Source organism: Brachycentrus maculatus, unplaced genomic scaffold, assembly GCF_059751285.1.
Source record: "Brachycentrus maculatus isolate JH-2025_06_01 unplaced genomic scaffold, ASM5975128v1 h1tg000138l, whole genome shotgun sequence".
NCBI lineage: Eukaryota > Metazoa > Arthropoda > Insecta > Trichoptera > Brachycentridae > Brachycentrus > Brachycentrus maculatus.
In genome coordinates this window covers 55,350-79,962 of record NW_028280891.1, presented here as the reverse complement: position 1 = coordinate 79,962, position 24,613 = coordinate 55,350, and the positions used below count along the sequence as shown (strand labels likewise).

General features: G+C 31.3%; 2 protein-coding genes across 5 annotated transcripts in view; one reads left to right on the top strand and one right to left on the bottom strand.

The window, feature by feature from the left end:
• The window catches only part of toy (paired box 6 protein twin of eyeless), a 119,118-nt gene that overhangs the window by 61,892 nt on the left and 32,613 nt on the right, over positions 1-24,613 (bottom strand). For 2 of the 4 annotated variants that reach the window (XM_088260538.1, XM_088260535.1), the window contains exons 1-3: positions 21,124-21,226; positions 17,850-18,102; positions 12,720-12,900 (exon numbers count right to left, since the gene is read on the bottom strand). In XM_088260538.1, the coding sequence (XP_088116664.1) occupies positions 12,720-12,900; positions 17,850-18,102; positions 21,124-21,190 (501 nt within the window). In that variant the 5' untranslated portion in view covers positions 21,191-21,226. Of the gene's footprint in view, positions 1-12,719; positions 12,901-17,849; positions 18,103-21,123; positions 21,227-24,613 lie in introns of those variants that run through there. The other 2 variants (XM_088260539.1, XM_088260537.1) reach the window with 1 other exon arrangement.
• Positions 18,270-19,073, top strand: He (Hemese; the record flags this gene model as incomplete). Its single annotated transcript, XM_088260533.1, is given in 2 exon segments — positions 18,270-18,531; positions 18,946-19,073. Coding segments are annotated over 2 exon segments (390 nt in total), but the record flags the coding sequence as incomplete, so codon positions are not given.

Sequence of the window (24,613 nt, the reverse complement as noted above, 5' to 3'; positions counted from 1 at the left end):
GGTATTTTTGCTAATCTGTTTCAGAATACGTAGACTTACATGTCGAAAAGACGATAGTTAAATTTCAGCAGAATAATTCAAGTACCTGGCTGTAATATCTCGTAAATTGATCATGCTGATATTTATTTTGTGTATTAAAAGCATTGTTTTGTGGTTAGGACGAATATAAATGATGAATTAAATTATACATATTAAACAACTTTTAAAAAATGTTTGGTACTGACATGTCTTGGTGGAACTGCATTTAATAAAATAAAATAACAAACATGTAATTTTTCCACATGAATTTTATTTGACCAGCAACCGGGTTTCATCGTAACCGACATCATCAGATTGGTGTCTGACCAGTCTGATGATGTTGCTAGTCAAATAAATTCGTGTGGTAAAGAATACATAGTTGTTATTTTATTACATAATAAACAAAGTAAACGATGAATGATAAGGAAAGTGTTATCCTAATATGTGTCCAGAGTAATTAAAAGAGATATGTATTCCATACGAATAGGTTGACAGACGTCTCACGCTTCGATCAGCTACAATAATTGATATGAGTAAAATTATCTTACAGTGTCATGGGATTAACGATATATATAGGAGTTTCAAAATTTTCAGCACTGTGGTGTTAATCATGGGTTGGATGGTGAATGTTGCACGTTTGTAAAATGAACACATAACCAGCCTATGACAGCCTTATAAGCCCTGTTCATTTACTAGATTACTTAAGGATAAAAATAGCCATTAAAATATCCAGCCTTTTATTTTCTTCTTCATCGTTGTCGAGATATCAAAAATGTAAATCATTAATATATTTGTTTAAATATAATTTCTATCGTTATTACCAAGCAATTTAATTAAAAGTATAATTTATATTTGAAGCATTAACTTTGTGATTTTCCATTTAATAATAATGTAGCTTTGTTTCAAAATCACAATTTTTGTATATTTTAATATAATTAATCAGTATTAATCAGTCTTGATAATGAAGCGGTTAGCTTCAAAACTGGTAGACATTATAAATTAGTTATAATAAAATATTCATAGTGACTTTGTAACAAAGTTACATTTCAATTATGTTATAAATTAAAAGTATTTTTAATCAAATAAATAATTTTCATTTACTATATTACTTGAGGATAAAAATAGCCAGTAAGGAAGATAAAATAATTTATATTTTCTCCATGGAGGATGTAAACTGATACGTTGTATTTGAAACATATATGATGTTTATATGTATGGGATACATACTATGGATAAGTAGGAAGTAAGTATATATATTATTACATAAGAAGAAGCCCTATGAAGGGGGTTTAAAAAGGCACATTGACAATGAATCTTCCACTTAATACCTTTCCACTTAGTTTTTCCGGCCACTTAACGAAATGTATTACATCATAACAAGTACTCATGTAATATGTCTTATTTAATTGTAATATGATAAGATTCATACTCAACCATAGTAATCACATGTATAATAAAGAAATAAATTATCATATCATAAAAATCCTATATTACTCGCCCTTCATCGTCCTAAGAACACAACTCTAAAATACATAAATTTCACAATTTAACATGTCGCTCACTCCTTTCAATAACGTCATACATCAAAAATCGTCAATTTTCAGTTGTGCATATTTTCGTAATGCCCAAAAAATGTAGTATATCCCAGCAAAAGCGGCATATTTTAAACATAATATTTACCCGCTACAGGGCAGAAAATGTTGTTTTTGCATTTTGAAGAAAATGTATTGTTTAATTGTTTTTTTTTTTTAATTTATTTTTATTTTTTTCAAATGGAGAAAAACTCTTCAGGTTTTACCTAATATATATATATATATATATATATATATATATATATATATATATATATATATATATATATATATATATATATATATATATATATATATATATATATATATATATATATATATATATATATATATATATATATATATATATATATATATATATATATATATACATATATATATATTTATACATATATATATATATATATATATATATATATATATATATATATATATATATATATATATATATATATATATATATATATATATATATATATATATATATATTTATACATATATATATATTTATACATATATATATATATATATATATATATATATATATATATATATATATATATATATATATATATATATATATATATTTATACATATATATATATATATATATATATATATATATATATATATATATATATATATATATATATATATATATAATATATTATTTTTACGTTGTTGTCACAAGTAATTGAAGTTCCAAACTGATTATTACGAAATATTTGAAAGAATAATGCTTTTACATATTTAGGGGTAGCGAAATATATTATTAAGGCAATATGTGATCGGTTAATTTCGAAACCCCTCTCGTCCATAATCCGCACTTCAATACAGAATAATTATAGGATCCTTTACACTCTGCAGCCCTTACATTATTTACACAAATTTCGGTTGTCAACACTCCAAACCTCTTCACAAAACATCATAATCCGTCATACTCGGCCATATGGCGAGCTTGGCAGTAGAATTAGGGGTGGCTATTTCAGCAATAACCGCTTATAACCAAAATATTTTGCTGAAATTACCACTGAGTACTTTATCTTCCATGTACCAACCAAATAAACATAGAAAACTATATTTAAAAAAATCTTCTTTCTAAAGATGCTTTAAAATGACAAGAAGCATTGTGGACTAAAATGTAAAAATGAAGCACTTGAATAAGACCAGTTTATTAAAGTTAACATGAGTCGTTTTGAGAACGTCTATAGTTCTTGAAACTAGTTTTGTTAACATTAATTTACTCAAAAAGTTGTATTGTATAAGTGTTTCAAGGAAATATCATTATATTTATTCATAAAGTTTTTGCCAAATCAATCAATAATTTGATTGAAAATTATTTTTAAAGCGCCTTTTCGAAAAAAACTACTTCAAGGGCAATTAACCTGTAAATATTTCATTTGACCCATTTGTTTTAATGTTATTTTTACAATATTTCATTCAATTTTATATACTTATATGATTTTTTATTGTACACTCGTACATAAAAATATAAAAATAGAATAAATATTATTGAATAAATTAAAGACAATAAATAATATTATTCGGTCGTTCGACCGATTATTTTATTTAAATTTATCATTTGGTTATAAAAATATAAAAGTTTCTATAAAATATGTCCCTTTTCAGAATTTTTTATTAAACTATGACACTTAAAATTATAATTTTAATTTATTTTGTAACATAATATTGCAAAGAGTGATTAAATATTTTTAAGGCTTACTTTTTAAAGTACCCACCGATTAGTCAAGCCGGAATAAAGTTTTATTGTTCATAATAATATTTTTATTTTTATCTTTAAAAAAAAAGAATATCTCTAGTACCGGCCTCTTCCCTGAATGTGGTTAGTTGCAGCTTTGAATGAAATTATCGTATTTTGGACGTAAATGCATTTATTAGCATCAATGACATATAACAATTTTCCAGTAAAAGTAAACATGTGTTGTTGAATGGTCCTTTAGGGGATCGCCTCATTCACAGGGGAGACTTATCAAGGGTTAATGTAAATCCGCATAATAAATTAAGTAATTAAGATATTTTTCAGTGGATTTGTTCAATAATATAATTAAGTCGAATGTGAAACAAATAAATGTTACGAAATCTACCTAATAAATATGAACGTCCTTCAAATTTCACTCTAAATTCTTGTCCACTTATCGACCATCGAATCGGCGCATAATAAGTTTCACTTAAAAAAAAACTTCTGAAAACTCTTTTCTCGTTTCAAAAGACCATTTCCCCATGGTTGCAAATAAATTTGAATATCAATTTAAAAGTTGATATTTTGTGTTTTTTTTGTCTATATTTTACGATTAAATTATTTAAATACCATAAATTAATTAGAAAAATCCTATTCACTATTATTGATATGATAATCATTAAAATATTACAGTATAATTTATCGAGTCTGCTTTTATTAGTATTACATATGAGTATAATATTACGGTGAAAAATCACTCATATTTATTTACAGCATTTTGAGTGTGTCCAATTACTTGTTCATAAATCTAGGTTTTCTTCACTTAGGAGTTATTTAAACATTTAGACGTCTCAGCATATATGGAGAAAAATGTAGAAGTAAAGAGTATTTACTGGGCTTATGACTTGTCATAAGCTGGTTAAAAAAACAGTAGTTATATTTATTTTGAACCCACTGTGACCCGAATCCGTATATAAGGACCCTCAGTCCATTTAATCTTCACAAAAGTTTGAAAATGCCATAACAAGGCGAAACAATCATCACAAAATTTATTTTGATGTGTTTTCAATAATACAATACAATATAGTAGATTAAATTAGTGTTTGAATTAATATTTAATATGTAAAATAATATACATATGAGTATAAAATCCAACCCTGTATTTTGGATCCAATCTACCCTTAGAGTTTACTGAAGGGTAGTTATAGGCAATAAATGTTACAGTTCTTTTGTACCAACCCAGCCCTTTAGAAAGTACGTTACAATTTCAGTCTATATAAGGACTTGAATCCTGTGCTAAATGATAGCTACTTTTACAAATCTGTTTAAACTCATCCACGCGTACGGTAATTCGTCAGAATAGATGAGATTAATACTGTGAAATTAGTCACAAAATTATTAGATTAAACCTATAGTACTATTCTCCTATCCTACCTATAATCCATCTCCATTTCCTTTCTTTTATACCAAAGCACTAGGTACCTAATTTCCTTTCATAAACCTCAAATATATTTCTCTCCTACATACAAAAATCTGAATCTTAGAATTTATGGTTTTGCATTCGTGTAATTTCAACGAAGCCAATACCGCGTAGATACTTAACAGTGCCCTATGCACCACTGGGTGCAGATCAGGGTCAGAATAATATGATGTAGTAATTACAGAATTTATTAAATGCTTGTTTTATTAAATACGGACACAAATACGACCGTTCTTTTTTTCAAAAATCAATTTCTATATAAGCGAACAAATGCGATCGTTCTGTTTTTGTTAGTCATCGTTTTACGCACATGTAACATTGAAAAATTCCCATGATTGAAAACCACACTACTCTTTTTTTTTAATGTTCTGGATATATTGATACACGTAGCACAGTATGTGTGAGTTGACAAAGTTATAAAAAAATAAGTAGCGTGTTTCAATCATTTAATCAGAATTAGTGAATGTTACACATGTGTAAAAAGATCACTTAACCAAGCATATGACGGTTGTCAACCCTGTAAATGCCTAGACTTATATTCTTCTTCATCTACGTTGAGATTTTAAAAAAAAATGTTAAAAAAAGTAAATCCTTTCTGGAAATAATTCAGATTTGTGAACAAGTATTTGGACATACTCAAAATGTTATAAAATATGTGTTGATGTGTATGTTATGTGTATTTTTCTCAAAAAATCTGAAAAAGAGGTTACATAAAAAAATTGTATTCATATAATTCAATATATATTATGCGTACTTCACATGGACATATATCTTCTCGCTACTAAATGGCATGCCAAACGGTCTTCGCAAAAATTCAGCGTCTTTGAAATATCTTCCGGTTTTCTCATAAACCGGAAGCTTGGCTTCCGGTGGCGGCTTCATTTGGAGTAGTAAATACATAAAACTCCCCTTTCTTCCTTTATCCGCGAGTACTTGAGGTCAAACAGGGAATTGGCAGATGAATTAAGAGGGTGGATGCTGGGAGGGAACATTGATAGGAGAGGGGTTTCAAAAAAAGATAACTATTGTACTTGGCAAGATATTATTTAGATATCATTTTGTCCGCCCCCGTAGTGTAATGGTCAGCACGCTCGGCTACCGTTCTGTAGGTCCCGGGTTCGATTCCCAGGGGGGGTCAAATAAATATAAGTGATTTTTTCACTCTAATATTTATTCAATATTACCCTGGACTGGTACCTGAAGCGGAAGGCTGATCACCTTTTCGTTGTGTGTTAACGATCAAGATAACACTGTATTCATAAAATGCAGTGCCCTATGCACCATTGGGGTGCGGATAAGGGTTTGAATAATATCTACTCGTATATGACCTATTAAATACTCGATTTACATTTAAAGTAATCAGTAATAATTTATGGCAGTACACAACGGAGTCCTGGTTCCAACCCTAATGTATGGAAGCAAAACATGGAGTTGGCAAAGTTTCAGAAATTAATTTTATAAAAAATGACGATAATAGCCTTAATTTCCTTGATGTATCGATTAAAGTTATAAATAATATCTTTAATGTTTTATAAAGTTTATAAATAAGTAGTAGTATTAACTGGCAGTACACAACGGAGTCCTGGATCCAACTCTAATGTATGGAAGTGAAACATGGAGTTGGCAAAAGAAGGATGAAAGTAGACTGAATGCAGTCGAAATGCGATCTCTCAGAAGAATGTGTGACAAAACGATGTATGATAGATGTTCGAATAGTGAAATAAGGAAGGAATTCAAAGCTGAGACAAGCATAATCGATAAAATTAAGAAAGGTGTGTTGAGATGGTGTGGACATGTAAATAGAATAAGTGAGGAAAGAACGGTAAAAAAATATGAGGCGAATATAATTGAAAAAAGGAGCAGAGGAAGACCGAAAAAACTTGGCACGATCAGGTCTGCCAAATACTTGAAAACAGTCAGGTTAGGAGTCGAAACAAGGCGGGTATGTATGAGGAGATACATGAACGTGAAAGAGGCGAAGAATTTTTACAAAGACAGAGTGGTGTGCGTTCTATTCTCTCTGCCTACCCCTGCGGAGAAGCGGCGTGATGGTTCGTAAGTTAGTTAGTTAGTTAGTAATAATTGAAATAATTAATTGTAGTAATAATTAATTTTACATTGATCTAAATAATTCAATACATCTTGTGAACCTTCGTGTAATACAAAGTTTTATTTATTTTTAAATAATTTACATTTGAAAATAAAAGTTTAAAGAAAAATACAATAATATTAAATGTCACTAATATTCGCAAACAAAGCAAAAACGTCCATACAAATCCGTTCCGAACATGTCCATTTCATTCGCACATCATCCTAGTCCTTGTGGTGGAAGGAGATGAAACATAAACCGGCTTTTTATCGACAGAATCCAAATACAAGTCGGCCCATAAGGCGGAAAAAAAGACAAAGCTGTTGTCCTTTATAACGCCATAAGAAATGTATTTGAAAAACAGAGATGTGAATAGTTATCTCGTTTGTTTTAAGATGCTGACAATGTCGGAGGCTATTATCCTGTTTGAACGTTAAGATGGATTCCTGTACGAAACTAATTTGCAGGGTTGCAATTTTGTTTCCTAACATATGATAATTATTAAAATTAATAATTATTAAAAAAAAAATAATACACAATATTTTGAGTGTGCCCAATTTTAAGCCAAAATAAAATTCAAAATGATGTTTTAAAGCGTTTCTCAAGTGTGTGAATATAATCCCGGATTCGGACCACACATACAAATGAAATAATCTCTGCTCAATAAAAGCTTTTCTTACCCCACCATAGATAAATTTAGTAAACTCGCGCATTAATAAATGTAATAGTGTCAAGAATTTGAGTAGTGTGGTTGTCAATCATGGGTAGAATTAGTGAATTTCATTGATTGATTCGGCAGTCACTTTGTGGTAAAATCTATCCATTTTTAATTAATGTTTTACTTAGTAAATACCACTATTCCACCACGAAATGTGTGCACAAAACTTTAGTAAATATTTTTGAATATATGTTTTTTGTATATAAATATCCTAAGCTCGCCTCTATAGTGTAATGGTCAACACACTCGGCTTCCGTACTGAAGGTGCCGGGTTCGATTTCCAGGGAGAGATAAAATAAATACCAAAAAAATTCACTCAAATATTTTTTCAATATTACCCTGGACTGGTACCTGAAGCGGAGGGCTGATCACCCTTCCTTCGTGGGTTGATGATCAAGATAACACTGCGTTTATATGATGCAGTACCCTATGCACCATCGGGTGCGGATGGGATTTAAAAAAGTACACAGCTTTGATTACATTGCAAATATTGCTCACTCCTTTCAAGAACGTCATAAATAAAAAAACTTGATTTTTCAGGAGAACGATTTTAAAGTTTAAAAATATGACAAAATGTTTTAAAAATAAATATCAAGCCACTTATTAAAGTTTTTACTGTGCAACAGATCTTTTTAGGTAAAACTTGAAGGTTTTTTCTTCATTTGAAAAATATTTTTGATAAAAAAAAAATAATTAAACAATACCGTTTCTTCAAAATGCAGAAATAACATTTTCTGCCCGTAGCGGGTAAATATTAAGTTAAAAATATGCCTCTTTTGCTGGGATATAGTACATTTTCTGGGCATTCTGAAAACATACACAACTAAAAATTAACGATTTGTGATTTATGACGTTCTTGAAAGGAGTGAGCGATATATCAAGACGTCTTCACAAATAACTTTGGGCGTACGTAAGATTACATTATATACCAATTCAAACACCGCAGATCGCCTCTCACAAACAAGCCTAAACGCGTTATGGTCTGCGGTCTCTGGGCACTATTATCGTTAAGTTATTGTGTTTGTCCATATTTGTGGACACAACTCGCGAGCTAAGGACCGCTTCACAAATGACATAATTGCACACGTCGGTAAACAAGCAAATTCCCTCGACACACTGCGGGGACTGTCAACAAGTCCCGCCGCAACTGTTCCAACACCGGCGCCTGGGGAGGCTGCGACCAATGTGGACCATTAGATATTTGTCCACGAAATGAACGGATAAGAAAGTAAAAATAAATATAAGAGGATAATATTTCATATTAGAAAGAAACATTTTTTCAACGAAACCCTGAAATCACAAATTCAGTCTTAAAAAAAAATTCTTGAATGTTTTTCGCAGATACTTTGTGGCACATTTTATAAACTTTATAAAATTAAACAGCGTTGTTTTAACCACTTTTTTATTATAAGTACACTTTAACCTACCAATTTTGACCTTGTCATCATCAGGGTTTATTAAATTCTAAAACATTAAAATACTCATAATTAATTACATTCCCTTATCATAAACTTCCGCTCCGTAAAATTCTTAAATGTTAAAACATCATTCAGGATTTTTTACGGAGTGTGTGGAAGTTTTTGATAAGGGAACGTAATTAATTATGAGAATTTTAATGTTTTAGAATTAAATACACTCTAATGATGACAAGGTTTATGTCGAAACCGATAGGTTAAAGTGTACTTATAATAAAAAAGTGGTTAAAACAAAGTTGTTTAATTTTATAAAGTTTTTAAAATTTCATGATTTTTCAGTAAAAAGATACTCCGACCTCCAAATTATTTTTTTATTGTCATATACAACAGATTTTTGATATCTCAATATGGATGAAGAAGACTATGGAAGTCTGGGTATTTGCAGGGCTTACAACCTATCATTGGCTGGTTTTCGTGATCACTTTATAAACGTTTAACATTCACCGTTCTACGCATGATTGACAACCACACTACTCAATATATTATTAATCTCATGACACTGTACATACGAGTTCATTCGAGCCAGCCGGTAAGATCACTTTCTTCTTCTAACCCTTATCTGCACTCAATGGTGCATAGGGCACTGCATCATATTGACGCAGTGTTATCTTGATCATTACTTACATAAAGGCAAGGTGATCACTTTTGCGCATCAGGGACTACTCCAGGGTAATATAAAATAAATATTAGATTGTAAAATTACTAATATTTATTACCAGAAACCCTTTTATTTTTAAAATAAATGCAATTAGTTTTTCCGAATTATTTTACATACGGTAAGACGCTTAAAAACACACGAACAAGTATTTGGATAAAAATTGATTGTAAAATACATTTACCTTAAAATATCAATATATTTAATAATTATCAGACTGAAAGTGTCAATGATTAAAGAAAACACTTTTCATTTCATTGTAACATGTCTTACCACAAAGTTAATACCGAAACAATAAAAAAAGAACGTGTCAATTATAGTATATATTCAAATACTTTAGCCAGATAATATAATGTATGAGTACGTATCCTTGGTATCGTAAAACAGGTACATATATCGCTCACTCCTTTCAAGAACGTCATAAATAAAAAAACTTGATTTTTCAGGAGAACGTTTTTAAAGTTTAAAATATAATACAATGTATTAAAAATAAATATCAAGCCACTTATTGAACTCTTTACTGTGCAACAGATCTTTTTAGGTAAAACCTGAAGATTTATTCTCCATTTGAAAAATATTTAGTATTTTTGAAAAAATAATTAAACAATACCTTTTCTTTCAAATTCAAAAACATCATTTTGTGCCCTATAGCGGGTAAATGTTAAGTAAAAAATATGCCATTTTTCCTGGGATATATTACATTTTCTAGGCATTCCGAAAACATGCACAACTGAAAGTTGTCGATTTTTGATTTGTGACGTTCTTGAAAGGAGTGAGCGATATGTTAGTAACATAATTAAACTTCTTTTATGTTGGCCTATAAACCCCAATGCGATAATTCAGATTCACGAACGAGGTCTGGAATAAAATAAGAAATACATATTCCTCAAGACTCAGAAATAATAAGAAATTTCGTTCTAACAATACAAAACACAATTTCCTTTCAATTCGAGGGTAGTGATATTTTTCTATTAACAGGAAATCGATACTGGACCGATTCGTTTTTTGCGATATTTCTACAACAAAGGGATTGTCCAATAGCAATTTATTTCGTATTGCCTGAAGATTCAGATATAGTCAAGCATTATGATAAAATATATTATGGTAAATAAGAAAAAATGTAATTTATTTAAAAATATATTATTACTTCTACTACTACTACCTTTAACCGTATCCAATGGTGCATAGGACACTGCATAAAATATTTGCAATGTTAATTTTATATAGCTTTTAATTTGACCAGTTATTTTTATTCACACGTTTTGAGTGTGTCCAAATACTTGTATTTGGACACACTCAAAATGTTGTAAATAAATTAACTGGTCAAATTATAAGCTAACATAATACAAATGAAAATGATATTTTCTGGCGTTTCTCATGTGTGTGATTATAATCCAGGATTCGGACCTCACATACTAATATAAGAGTTTCTGATTAATAAAAAAGCTTATTTTCATCTCACCAATAGATGTCTATAGTAAAGTTCTAGTATTTCAAGAACAAGGTTTCTAAATTGGTTCATACATATAGAACTTCAAAAAATTTCAGTAGTGTGGTTGTCAATAATGGGTAGAATTAATAAGTATTACACGTGTGTAAAGTGATCACTTAAACCAGCCTATGACGGTCGTCAGCCCCGTAAATGCTCAGATTTCCATATTCTTCTTCATCTTTGATGAGATGTCAAAAAATAATATGAAAAAAATAAGTGTTTGGACACACTCAAAAAACTATACAATTTTATAACGATAAAAAACGGTTTAAAAAAATCGGTGGTAACGTGATTTAAAACCCCTGACGTACACTTAAAGCTAGACCGCTTATTGCTTCCAAGGAGCATGCGCAAATAGAAAATATCTATTATTTCCCCGACAAGTAATAACTGGCACATTGTACCGTCCCGTCTTTGTAGTGCCAAACTGCGATTTGCCCCGCATTATTCCTTCGAGTGTCTTATTTATACGGCGACAATGGGCCGGGTAAATATTTTCGCAATATTGTCAGGCCCAATGATCGAGATGTTCCCCGGACGGATTACAGTCGGCGTCCCGATTATCGGGATGGCCTGCTCACTGTGAATTATTGTACGCTCGGTCAATACTTGAGATTTGAGATTAGTCGTTGGAGAGTTTGCGAGACCCTCTTGTTATATTTCATATCTGTCGGTCGAGGGACTATTGGATGTCTGAGCCGTCACAAATAATATTTACCAAAGGCGTTATTATTATTCGAGCACTTTCTGTTTTTGCAGTGCTTTGATATATTTTTCAATATATCAACAGATTAAGATTGCTTCCCAAGTCTTATGATATTATTATTTAAAAGCATTGGATTAAAACTTACGAAACATTATTTATTGATTTGGCGTTTAATTTGTAGAACTCCATTTTAATTTATGTATTAATTTTAAATCAAACACAGATTTTTTGAGTCTACTAAGTTGTATTTTACTAACAAAAACACATAAAAAATATATTGTGACAATTGTTTTGCCTTGTTAGGGCATTATTTGTTATGAATTCGTTATATTGTAAATTATTTAGGAATTCACATTGCAGTACCACAAGATTAATTTATAAATAAAACTTTAATTTTTTTATCACGTATTATAACGTAATTGTTACAAATAGATTCGAAATCTATGGACTCTTCCATCTACGTATATAAATGTTAACTAAATATATTTTATTTATATTCAAATCCATGGATGAAAGCAGATGTAGCAAATATAAGTGTTTTATTTAAAATTTGATTTTGTTAAGCAATCGCTGTAAATCTTATAATAACTGATTTTGAATGACAAATTGATAGTTAAAAAAAAAACACTGGTTTAATTTCACGTATTTAGGTTTATCATCTTCAGTTTTTGAAACTACTCGTGTGTAACGAAATAAAACCTTTTAAGTGGTATTATATAAGTGTTTTTTTTTAATGGCAACAAAGTAAATACCATAAATATTAAAAATACTAATAATATGAAAATGTTCACTTACGCTTGGAATGTTGTCATTATTGCAGACGGCTTCACTCAGCAGACGATCCCTGATCTCCCATGCGAAGATGCTAGGACATTCCCTCTTGTAATCGGCTATTTTGTTTACAACAGGGGTGGTAGCAACCCTTGGCTTGGAGCCTCCGATCGCGCGGGGTTTGATTGACCCGGTCTCGTAGTACCTGAAAAACAAATATTGGTTGAGTGCTTCGAATTGACGAGAAATAAGATGACTTCGGGAATGAGGATGTGAAGAGAAGTGTGAGTGAAGCAAATCTATCATTTGTAAAAAAAATTATCTTTGTTGAAATATCAATGAATTTTTTTTTAAATAAAAAGAGAAATATTTGTGTTTTGTTTTTATTATTTACACAAATATTTCAATTTCATACTCTTTCTGTGAGCCTAAGCGGCTCATAAAAGTATCAAATTGTGGTAGAGTGGGTTCGAGACGAAAAACTCTGACTTAAGAGTCCGCAACACTATCACGGGACCGCAACCCGACTTAATATAAATAACTCCAAAGTTGATCAAATATAGCATTTGTAAACAATAATCGCTATTTATGTTGAACAATCAATAAAAATCTTTTTTTAAATATCTCCAGAGAGGATGAAATCTAGCATTTGAAAACAGAAATTAGGACTTACTCAAAATTTTATGAAAATATTACAAGTTCCTATAAAAGGCGTTTTGAACACACATAACAATAAAAAAAAATTATATCTATAGATTCCGTTTTTCGATGACGATATCAATCTTCGAGTAGGAACCATTTAGTCCTTTATTTTGATTGTGTTCTGTTATTTAGGGTCCTGTATTATTATTTGTACTGTTCGGAATTGTATTAAGTACCTATTGCTGCAATGTCTATCAAACTGTAGGGGTCTTGATCCTTGAGAAAAAAGTCGTCAAATGTCACTCGCAACTGGGAGAGATCGACTTTTTCCGTTTGGGGTTAGTTCTCCCCTACGATTTTATTATAATACCATCAGCGATCGATTAATTTGTGCTTAGGGATCGATTCGATAAGGTTCAAGCGAAGAATGAGGAACAAATCGTTAGAGAATTGTTAAGTTCAATGAAGATGTAGGTAACGAAAAGAGATGTTAGATAAGTTTTTTTAATAATTTCACTAATTGATTCGTCACTTTGTGGTAATAATATCCATTTTTATTTACGTTTTACTTGCAACCTACTGAATGTATCCCACTCGTACACAAATCTGAATAATCTCCAATGAAACCAGTTATTTTTCATATTATTTTTTGTCATAAAAATACTATAAATGCCCAAATTATTCTTCTTCATCTCTGTTGAGATGTCATAAAATGAGTATTACTTAGTTTACTAACCGTAAGTCCTGAGTCCGTAGTTTACTGGTATTTATACGACAATTACTAGAAATACTTTTGAATTATCCCTAACGAACTCAGCATTATATTCCATTCGAATATATTTTTAACTTTAAGTCACAAATTAATTTTGAATCGTATAAATATACATATATATATAAATATAGTTTTGGATTGATATATCCTGGTGGAACTGCATTTCATGTTTTGAGTGGGTTTTTAAAATATTTGTTCACAAATATGGGTTTATCCACAGAGGAGTTATTTTCAATGATACTCAACATGTATGAAAAAGAATATTTAAGTCCGAGGTATTTTAGGGCACACGAGCTTTCATAGGCATACATACAATATAATGTACTATTTGTATAGTTTCGAGAACTTCATATGGTCTTATCAACAGGTGAATATATTAACTATACTGTTTGTATTTTCACCTGTTTATCTTAAAAAAGTGGTCGTAGACAAGTATTTATTTTTATATTTAAATCGTCATAAAAGGAGTTGAATTGTAGAAGAGTCTAGTTGCGAGTACGTAGAGGTTTCACGGAACCACCAAAGAATGGAGCAGCTTGTCGCTAAGTAAAGCGACACAGCAGGGCTCGGGACTAATGATCCCAGAAGTCATAGACCCCCGCTGGGATCAGACTCTAATTGCCATGTGAATGTTTTGACTCGCTCTCTGTAGCGGCGAGCCTTGTTCTCATAAACTAACGAGAGGATCTTAATAGGAGTAATTTTTAATTTAGATTTTACTCGGTAAATACCAATATTTTCAAAAATCTATTGTATCACGTGTTTCGATGGATTCTACGTCATTTTTAAATGGAATGCGGATCTGAACTAGATGTATGGATGTCCTCACCAAAACGTTACAATTCCATAGTAAATGATTTTTCGAGTAATCAGGAATTCTAGCTTGTAAAATTGTTACGTTTTGGTGCGATTTAACGATTTCATATTGGTTTAACACAGGATTGGTCACGTTTGTTGCAACTTTAACTAAGATTTCGATAGAATACTGTAAACAGAACAGATTTAAATTTAAAGGATTTTTGTACAATATTGGAAATGCAACTTTTTGGTGAGGACCTCCACATGCGTCAGATTCGACAAATTTGGCCAGGCAACCTGACACTGAAGAAAGTAAATTTTTAATATAATATAATAACAACTACTTATTTACTTTTGAACAAGAAATGTCAATAAATCACTACAAAGACTGCCGAATAAATCAATGAAATAATTCAAAAGGTTAAGAAAAAATATTTGTGGTAGTTTAGACATGTGCAACGAAGGGATAACGAGACTAAGAGAGTATATTTGACTAATATGAATGTAAAAAAAGAACGAGGACAATAATGAAGGATTTGACATGACCAAATAAATCAAATAAATTAAATATTCTAAATAAATTACATCAAAACCTAAATCTTGTCGGATTAAAAGTCATCGTAATTGGAGGGCAGTTTGATTAGATGTATGAATGAAGAGGAAGCTAGGAGTGTATGTCAGGACAGACAAGTGTGGCGTTCCACCGTCTCTACCTACCCTACAGTGAAACGGGCTAAAAATAGTCGTAATTTTTATAAGTTTAAATTCAGATATTGATGAATATATTTATACGGGTACATTTGCTTCTAACAAGATGTCAATACGCCCTTCAATTTGATTCCCGCTGAGATCGGTTTTGTTCACGCATTCATTCTTTAGAGCTGTTTTTAATATGAGAATATGCAAGTGAAATGTATACCACGGTATGAACAATTCCGTTATACTTATGAATCAACTCGAATTAATATTTTGTGGAAAAAATAGTATGAATTGTAATCCGTTATTTTTATTTTATAATATCATCATATATGCGACGAATATGCCGCAAAACAACGTATGAAAGATGTTCGAATGGTGAAACAAGGAATGAATTGAAGGCTGAGGCATTAAGGCATTATCTATAAGATTAAAGAAGGTGTGTGAGAAATGTGAAGCGAATGGCTGAATAAATAACGGCAAAACAAATATATAAAGCGAATATAATAGCAAATAACACAGAAAAACGATCTACTTTCACGTATGAAATGAATTTCATACTTGAAAGTATATCGTTTAACCAGCTTATGAGAGGTCGCAAGTACTGTAAACATCTAAACTTTCATATTATTCTTTTTCATAAAGCAATGAATCAATTAACAAAATACAAAATAATTTTCAAAGCATTATACATGTATGACATGAAGTAAAAAAATTAACAAAATCCTCACTATTTTTAATTTTAGTTTTACTTGGCAAATACCGCTTTTTCTTAAAATCTATTGTGACAAACGGTATTTAAAAATGATGCGGATTGCATTGAAATACGTGTCACAATAGATTAAAAAAAAACAGTGGTATTTACCGAGTAAAACTTAAATTGACAAGAGATACATAGATATTCATTACCATAAAGTGACTGCCGAATCAATAAATGAAAAAAAATCTCACCATTAATTTGATATTAGAACGTGTTAAAACATGTCAAGTTAAACGAAAAAATATTAATTGACAGTTCAAAAAATTAATTTGCAATAACAATTGGTCTGGAAATATCCTAGACGCCCTTACGCCCACAAATCACCACAAATGCTTAGCACTTTAAAAACATCCCCGCCCAGTGTGGCCATATAACCCAGAACTTTTCACCACACTGCACTGCCCCCCGATTCCTTGTCCCTGTGGGACCACCAACCCCTAAACAATCAGAAACTACCCCCCGAATCTGCTGGGAATTCAAACTGCTCGATTTTTTGGGATTTTTTTGTTTACATCTAACCATTGTTTCGGGTTTCGCTTAATAAGTTGTTCTGGAAATTTCGATTAAACACCTGTTGCTTATACAAAGCAGATTGCATTTAACAAGCGATTTAAAAAGCTGGTGAGAATTTGAAACGCGATATTGCATTTTAAAGTTGCCAATTACTTAAAAAAATTACATGGGTTCTCTTCGGAATTTGGTTGCTAAACTACAATATTTTGTATTGTGTTAAATGGACGGATAATATCGTTGCAACCATGCTTTGGGCAAGGTAACGAAATGTGTCACCAAGGAATTAATATTCAACCCTTTATTCGACCTTTTGAAACAATTACTGAAATAAATTATCGCTATGTCATACGAATTTTTAAATTTTGTTTAGCTATTTTCAATAAAATATTTCTAGTGATTTATAAATAGAAAAGCTGAGTAAACAAACAAGTTTAATAAAAAAAAATAAGTAATTTAAATGACAAACAAACTCGTCTTGCTGTAATGGAGCCATTAACAAAATATTCGATGTCATCTAACGGAGGTGACGAATTATTTCGTCTTGGTGTAGAGGAGTCATGACGAAATATTCGCTATTCTATAATGGAAGTAATTAATTATCTCGTATTGGTGTACGGGAGATATGACGAAATATTTGCCATTATATAAGGGGGATGTCGAATCATCTTGTCATGGTGAAGACGAGACATGAAGTCATATCTCGTCGTGATGAAGGGGAGATGGCGTCATATCTCGTCATGATATAGGGAAGATAACATCATGTATCGTCCTGATGTAAAGGAGATGACGTCATATCTCGTCATGGTGTAGGGAATATGACGTTATATAGCGCAGATGTAGGGGGAGATGACGTCATATCTCGTCATTATGTAAGGAAGATGACGTCATATCTGGTCATGGTTTAGAGGCGATGACGAGATATTACGTCACGTTTTTTGTTGTTTGACAATATGATGACAAAGTAGTGACTCACCTGCCCAGGATCTTGGAGACGCACCCGTTGGAGACCTGCAGGATGCGCGAAATGTCGCAGGGGCGCGCGCCCGAGTGCGCCAGCTCGACGATCTTCTGGCGCGTGGAGTCGGGCAGCGGGCGGCCGTTGACGTACACGCCGCCCAGCTGGTTGATGCCGCTGTGGCCGGCCGCCGAGCAGCCGAACAGCCCGCCGCCACCCATGCCGTGCATCAGCTCGTCTTCTGCAACCAGTGGGCACCATTGTGGGCCGACTGCAAACATGCACACGCGCGCCGTCATTATACGCGCCACCTGCTCCTCCTCGTCCACCTCATCCACCTCATCCACCTCATCCACCTCATCCACCACATCCACCTCATCCACCTCATCCACCTCATCCACCTAATCCACCTCATCCACCTCATCCACCTAATCCATCTCATCCAACTCATCCACCTTATCCACCTCGTCCAACTCATCCACCTAATCCACCTCATCCACCTGCTCCTCCTCGTCCACCTCATCCACCTCATCCACCACATTCACCTCATCCACCTCATCCACCTCATCCACCTAATCTACCTAATCCACCTAATCCATCTCATCCAACTCATCCACCTAATCTACCTCGTCCAACTCATCCACCTAATCCACCTCGTCCAACTCATCCACCTAATCCACCTCATCCACCACATCCACCTAATCCACCTCATCCATCTCATCCACATCATCCACCTCATCCACCTCATCCACCTCATCCACCTTATCCACCTCATCCACCTCATCTGCCTCATCCACCTAATCCATCTCATCCAACTCATCCACCTAATCCACCTCGTCCAACTCATCCACCTAATCCACCTCATCCACCTGCTCCTCCTCGTCCACCTCATCCACCTCATCCACCTCATCCACCACATCCACCTAATCCACCTAATCCACCTAATCCATCTCATCCAACTCATCCACCTAATCCACCTCGTCCAACTCATCCACCTAATCCACCTCATCCACCACATCCACCTAATCCACCTCATCTATCTCATCCACCTCATCCACCTCATCCACCTCATCCACCTTATCCACCTCATCCACCTCATCCGCCTCATCCATCTCATCCAACTCATCCAACTCATCCACCTCATCCACCTCATCCAACTCATCCACCTTATCCAACTCATCCAACTCATCCACCTAATCCAACTCATCCAACTCATCCACCTCATCCATCTCATCCACCTAATCCACCTCATCCACCTCATCCATCTCATCCACCTCATCCACCTCATCCCCTCATCCAACTCATCCACCTCATCCACCTCATCAATCTCATCCAACTCATCCAATTCCACCGACCGGATATTCCAACGACACTACGTATTTTAAATAATCGCAATATCCGTTTAGACCACACATTCATGAATAAATTAATATACACCATAATTTTGAAATTTGAATTACATAATATCTGTATATGTTATTTCAAAATTAAATCAATTTAGCCATAAAGTATGAACTTGTAAAAAACGCACCCTAACCTTACCTAACTTGATCTAATTGATTCTGCAATCACTTTGTTGTAATATCTATCCATTTTTAATTTAATTTTAACGTGTAACTTGGTAAATACCATTATTTCTTGAAATCTAATGTGATACGGTGCTTGCAAATGATGCGTAATGGATCAAAATAAATGTTACAAAAGATTTTAAGTAATAGTCAAATTTACCAAGTAAAATGAAAGTTAAATTAATAATAATAATATTTTATACTCAACAATCTGATCCCTAAAGGTACAGTGACAAATATATGCCCAATTCCCGGTTAAATACACCCTTTAATCAAAAAGCCCGTAAAGAAAACAAGTAAACGAATGTGATAAAGGATCTGTTAAGGTCCTTTGTGACAAAGTGCCAAGTACTAAACCGCTAGGATTAACTATGCAGCAAGCTAAGCTCTCGGCTGAAGTGAGATGATAGTGAAAGCTTGCAAAGTTACGAAGTGTTGCGAACTTTGGGTGGTTTTCCATTTGTGGAACAATTAACCCTCTATTTCCAGTGAAATTGCATCGATTGTTTTCCCCATACTTGTGTCTCTATTAAAATTTTCAAGGCATTTTGTGTAAAGAAAATAAATGTCATTTTTGTGAGGGAAATAATGATTATTAACACGAAAACTGCAACATTTTGAAACAATAGAAAAATAATTAATAATAAACCCATAATTAACGATAAGACAATGACTTAAGCCTCCTCCCTATTGCCATGTTCCCACTGATAAAAAATAAAAAATAAATAAAAATAAGGAACAGCTTTTACCCATCTTTCATCCTTTAACGTCCCAAGGACATATCTCTAAAATTTAGACCTAACTTGAAAATGTATTTGAAAATGATGCGGAATGCATCGAAATACGTGCCACAATAGATTTGAAGAAATATTAGTATTTACCAAGTAAAACTTAAATTAAAAATGAAATTAGTGTCGTAATAATATTTAGGGAGAAGAGGGCTCATCAAGTTACATTACAATTTTGATTTATTTATTGATTTTAAATTCACTTTGTAGAATAATTACTACAACTAAGTTGTGAATAATTACTTCAATTCGTCGAAAAACTTTACTTGATATTTATTAGTAATATGTTAATAAAAATTGGTTTTCTTTTATTATTTATTTAAAAAACTTTATAAAATAAAACAACTTTGTTTTATCCACTTTTTATTGGTACACTTTATCTAACCGGTTACGACAAGAACCTTGTCATCATCAGGGTTTATGTACTAAATTCTAAAACATTGAATTACTCATAGTTAATTACCCTTCCCTTACCAAAAACATCCACGCACTCCGTACACCATATGAAAATATGATTTAAAAAATATGATTAAAAAACTCCTAAATGTTTTTCTTATTATGCTACGCAATGCAATGCATTAACCATGATTATTTCAATGTTTAAGAATTTAGTTCATAACCCCTGATGATGACAAGGTCTTGTCGAAACCGGTTGGATAAAGTGTACCAATAAAAAGTGGTTAAAACAAAGTTGTTTTATTTTATAAAGATTATAAAATGTGCCACAAAGTATCTGCGAAAAACATTCAAGAAATTATTAATTTTTAATTACGAGCACAATACTCTTTTCTTTTTCAATCCTTTGTAATAATAGGATGAAGAAATCAAAAATATTGGTTTGCATACGTAAGAGCATTGAATAATATTGTGTAATAGCTAATATTATAGGAGTAAACAATATCCAAAATAATTAATAAATACGTCGATGAGGCTCACCCATCATATCTCTGAGAGGGCGGGCATGGAATAGGTGGTCATACGTGGGGGGTTGGCACCCCATCATTACTGCTTACCCCTTCGGGGATAGTATGACTTGTTTGTATTCTAAAATAATAAAAAATAAATAGAAATATTTTTGGAAAGAAAATAAAACATTGTTTTCCCTTGAAAAACTATATTATACAGGGATATATATATATAATAATATGATCTTATTATGGTCGAAATACACTAACATATTAATTTTTGGTATTTTCATTTTATCGTGGACTATTTCAAAATAAATCTATGGCTTCTTAAATTATCTATCGTAACAATGAAAACCGTATTAAATTCCGCTGTAAGTTACTTGACAGTTGGATTCCAACGAGATTATATTATTTTTGTAATGGAAAATAAAACTTAAAATAATATACATATATATATATATATATATTATATATATATATATATATATATATATATATATATATATATATATATATATATATATATATATATATATATATATATATATATATGTATATATATATATATATATATATATATATATATATATATATAATGTCGTATAAATGATACAAATTTAAACATTACCATACGTTTCGAGGTATTAGTTTGCATATAAAGTGGTTGTAAACCAACCATTACAATTCCCATTACACCCATTAAAGGCACTGCAAGTGTATGGTATAAAGCCCTGTTTACATTATCCATGTCAAGGCAACTTGGATACTTTAGAACTAAGCTTTAAGCACCGTTTAGTCAAATGAAAACAAATTCGTTTAATTTATAAAATATAAGAAAAGCCTTGAACGAAGGAAAGATGATTGTTAAGGAATAAGAGATAAGAGAGATATTATATTTATTTTATTTATTGAACGGATAATGCCTTTAACATAATATATATATATGTATATATATATATATATATATATATATATATATATATATATATATATATATATATATATATATATATATATATATATATATATATATATATATATATATATATATATATTTATATATAAATATATATATATATATATATATATATATATATATATATATATATATATATATATATATATATATATATATATATATATATATATATATATATATATATATATATATATATATATATATATATATATATATATATATATATATATATTTATACAGTATCCAATATAAAATACACTAACAGAGAAATAAAAAGTCTTAAACACAAAATAGTAATAAAATAACAAATAGTAAGCACTGGTAAATACACGACTCCTTCACACACTATCAGCGATAAATTAAACATGTAATACAATTAATATAATTAATAATATAGATATGCTGGACATTCAAGATTCAAGTAAGGTAGAAATATTTAAGACATTTATAGATTATTGTAGCACATATCGGGAAATCGAAGAGAGCTTTTGAGTTCATACGCTTTTGAATAGCACTGTTTAAATTTGTGAGATGTTACTTTGTTGATTTATGGTATTTCAATCTTTTATGTGGAGCTTCTTTGGTTCATATGGCGGATATATTAATGCAATAATTGTAAAATAAATAGAGTTAATGAAATAAATACAAAAGGATAAAAGAATTGAAAGTAACTTTTAATTTAATTAAATATATAAATACATTACTACGTACGATTAAATAGAGTTTTTTTCACTGAAATATACAGAGTACCTATTTTTATTTCGAAGCTAATCAAACAACCCTTGATTTGTCACAAAAACTCTTAATTACCATTTTATAAGACATCCTTTCAGGCTCTAACAACTGCAAGCCCCAATCTGTCTAGTTTGGTGATCAAAAGGCTTCAGCTAATTGAAATGATGACCAGAAACGGTCATCGCATACGGAATGCAATTAGCTGCATTGATAAAAAACGTCCCTAAAAAACGAAGCTGAAAGGTTTCTGCAACTTGCAAAACAAATGTCCTGTGGGTTTAAAGCTTTGATTAGCTAGAAATAATTGCACATTGAGATAAAAATCGATGCAGTTTTTCAATAAATACGGTCTTAGTTCTTATTAACTAAACATTATTCATTAATTTTAATTTGAGTGTTGCTTGTTTCGATAATTTTGAAAATTACTCTGTTTGAATATGAAGCGGAATTCATTGAAACACATGTCTCATTGGATTTCAAGAAACAATGGTATTGACTAAATAAAACTTAAATTGAAAATGGATAGATTAGATAAATATAAATTAATAATCATCAATTTTAGTTTGCTTTTTTAAAGATGCATCTGGATATGCATTTTAAATGAAATATACGAATAAAACTTCAATATTCTTACTATACAAAAGATAATTAAATACCGTTTATAACTCACATTAAAAGGAACTTTAATTTTTTATTTTTGAAAACGAATAAAATGTGACGTATTAGTAAGTAAAACAATTTCATTAATTGGTTCAGCAGTGAGGATATATGTATCATTATTTAAAATAAAATAATACTTGGTGTGTACCATAATTTAAAAAAATCTATTGTGACACGTGTTTCGATGCATTCCGCATCATGTTCATCATATTAGTTGAACTTCTACCCAACTACGAAATACTCTCAACGAAATTGGCGACAAGGGTTCGATTCCCGATAATTGCAAAATAAATTCAAGAAATACTTATTTTCAATTGGTCTAGGTGTTTACAAGCATAGAATATTTAAGTAACAATCGTTGGTAATACAACATGAAATTTCTTGTTCACTATTGTTTAACAATCTCACAACAAAAAAGCACCCTCCGTGAAATATTCTCGTTCCAACTGCCTCCGATCAACACCCCTACAAAGGGGTTCGTTATTTATCAGATCATCCCTATTTCTACCACAATTGAGTTCAGTTCATTTATAGAACCTCTGAGGTTAGCCAATTAGATGCACCCTGGAAGCTGTAGGCGGGAGGTAGGCAGACGCCCTTGCTATAGAGACGCGTGGAGAAGAATACAGCCCCTTCGACTCCCCAAGGACCAACTATTTGATCAACCTTTAATATGATGACATTTTTTATGGTGTAGTACGAATAATATAAATATAATATATATATTATTCGTACTTCCAAACTATTTGAATTCCGCCTTTCCAGTTCGCTAATTTTCCAAATCATTTTCAGAATTTCATGGAAAAATGTTATTTTTTCCATGAAATTCTGAAAATGATTTTGACATCTAAATATAGAAAAAGAAGAATATGAAAGAAAAAAAAAGAAAATAACATTTTTTCCATGAAATTCTGAAAATGATTTTGACATCTAAATATAGAAAAAGAAGAATATGAATGTCCAGAAATATTATCCAATAAAATAAAAATAAGAAGTTAACGTTTTGCGATTCTCGAAAAGCGCTTGTAACTACGCCTAACATGTAAAATTGTTGCTTCACAACGTTTTTTGAGTATGTCCAAATACAGTAGGTACTTCGCAAATCTGGGTTCCTCCAATAAGGAGTTATTTTAGATTTTTAAAA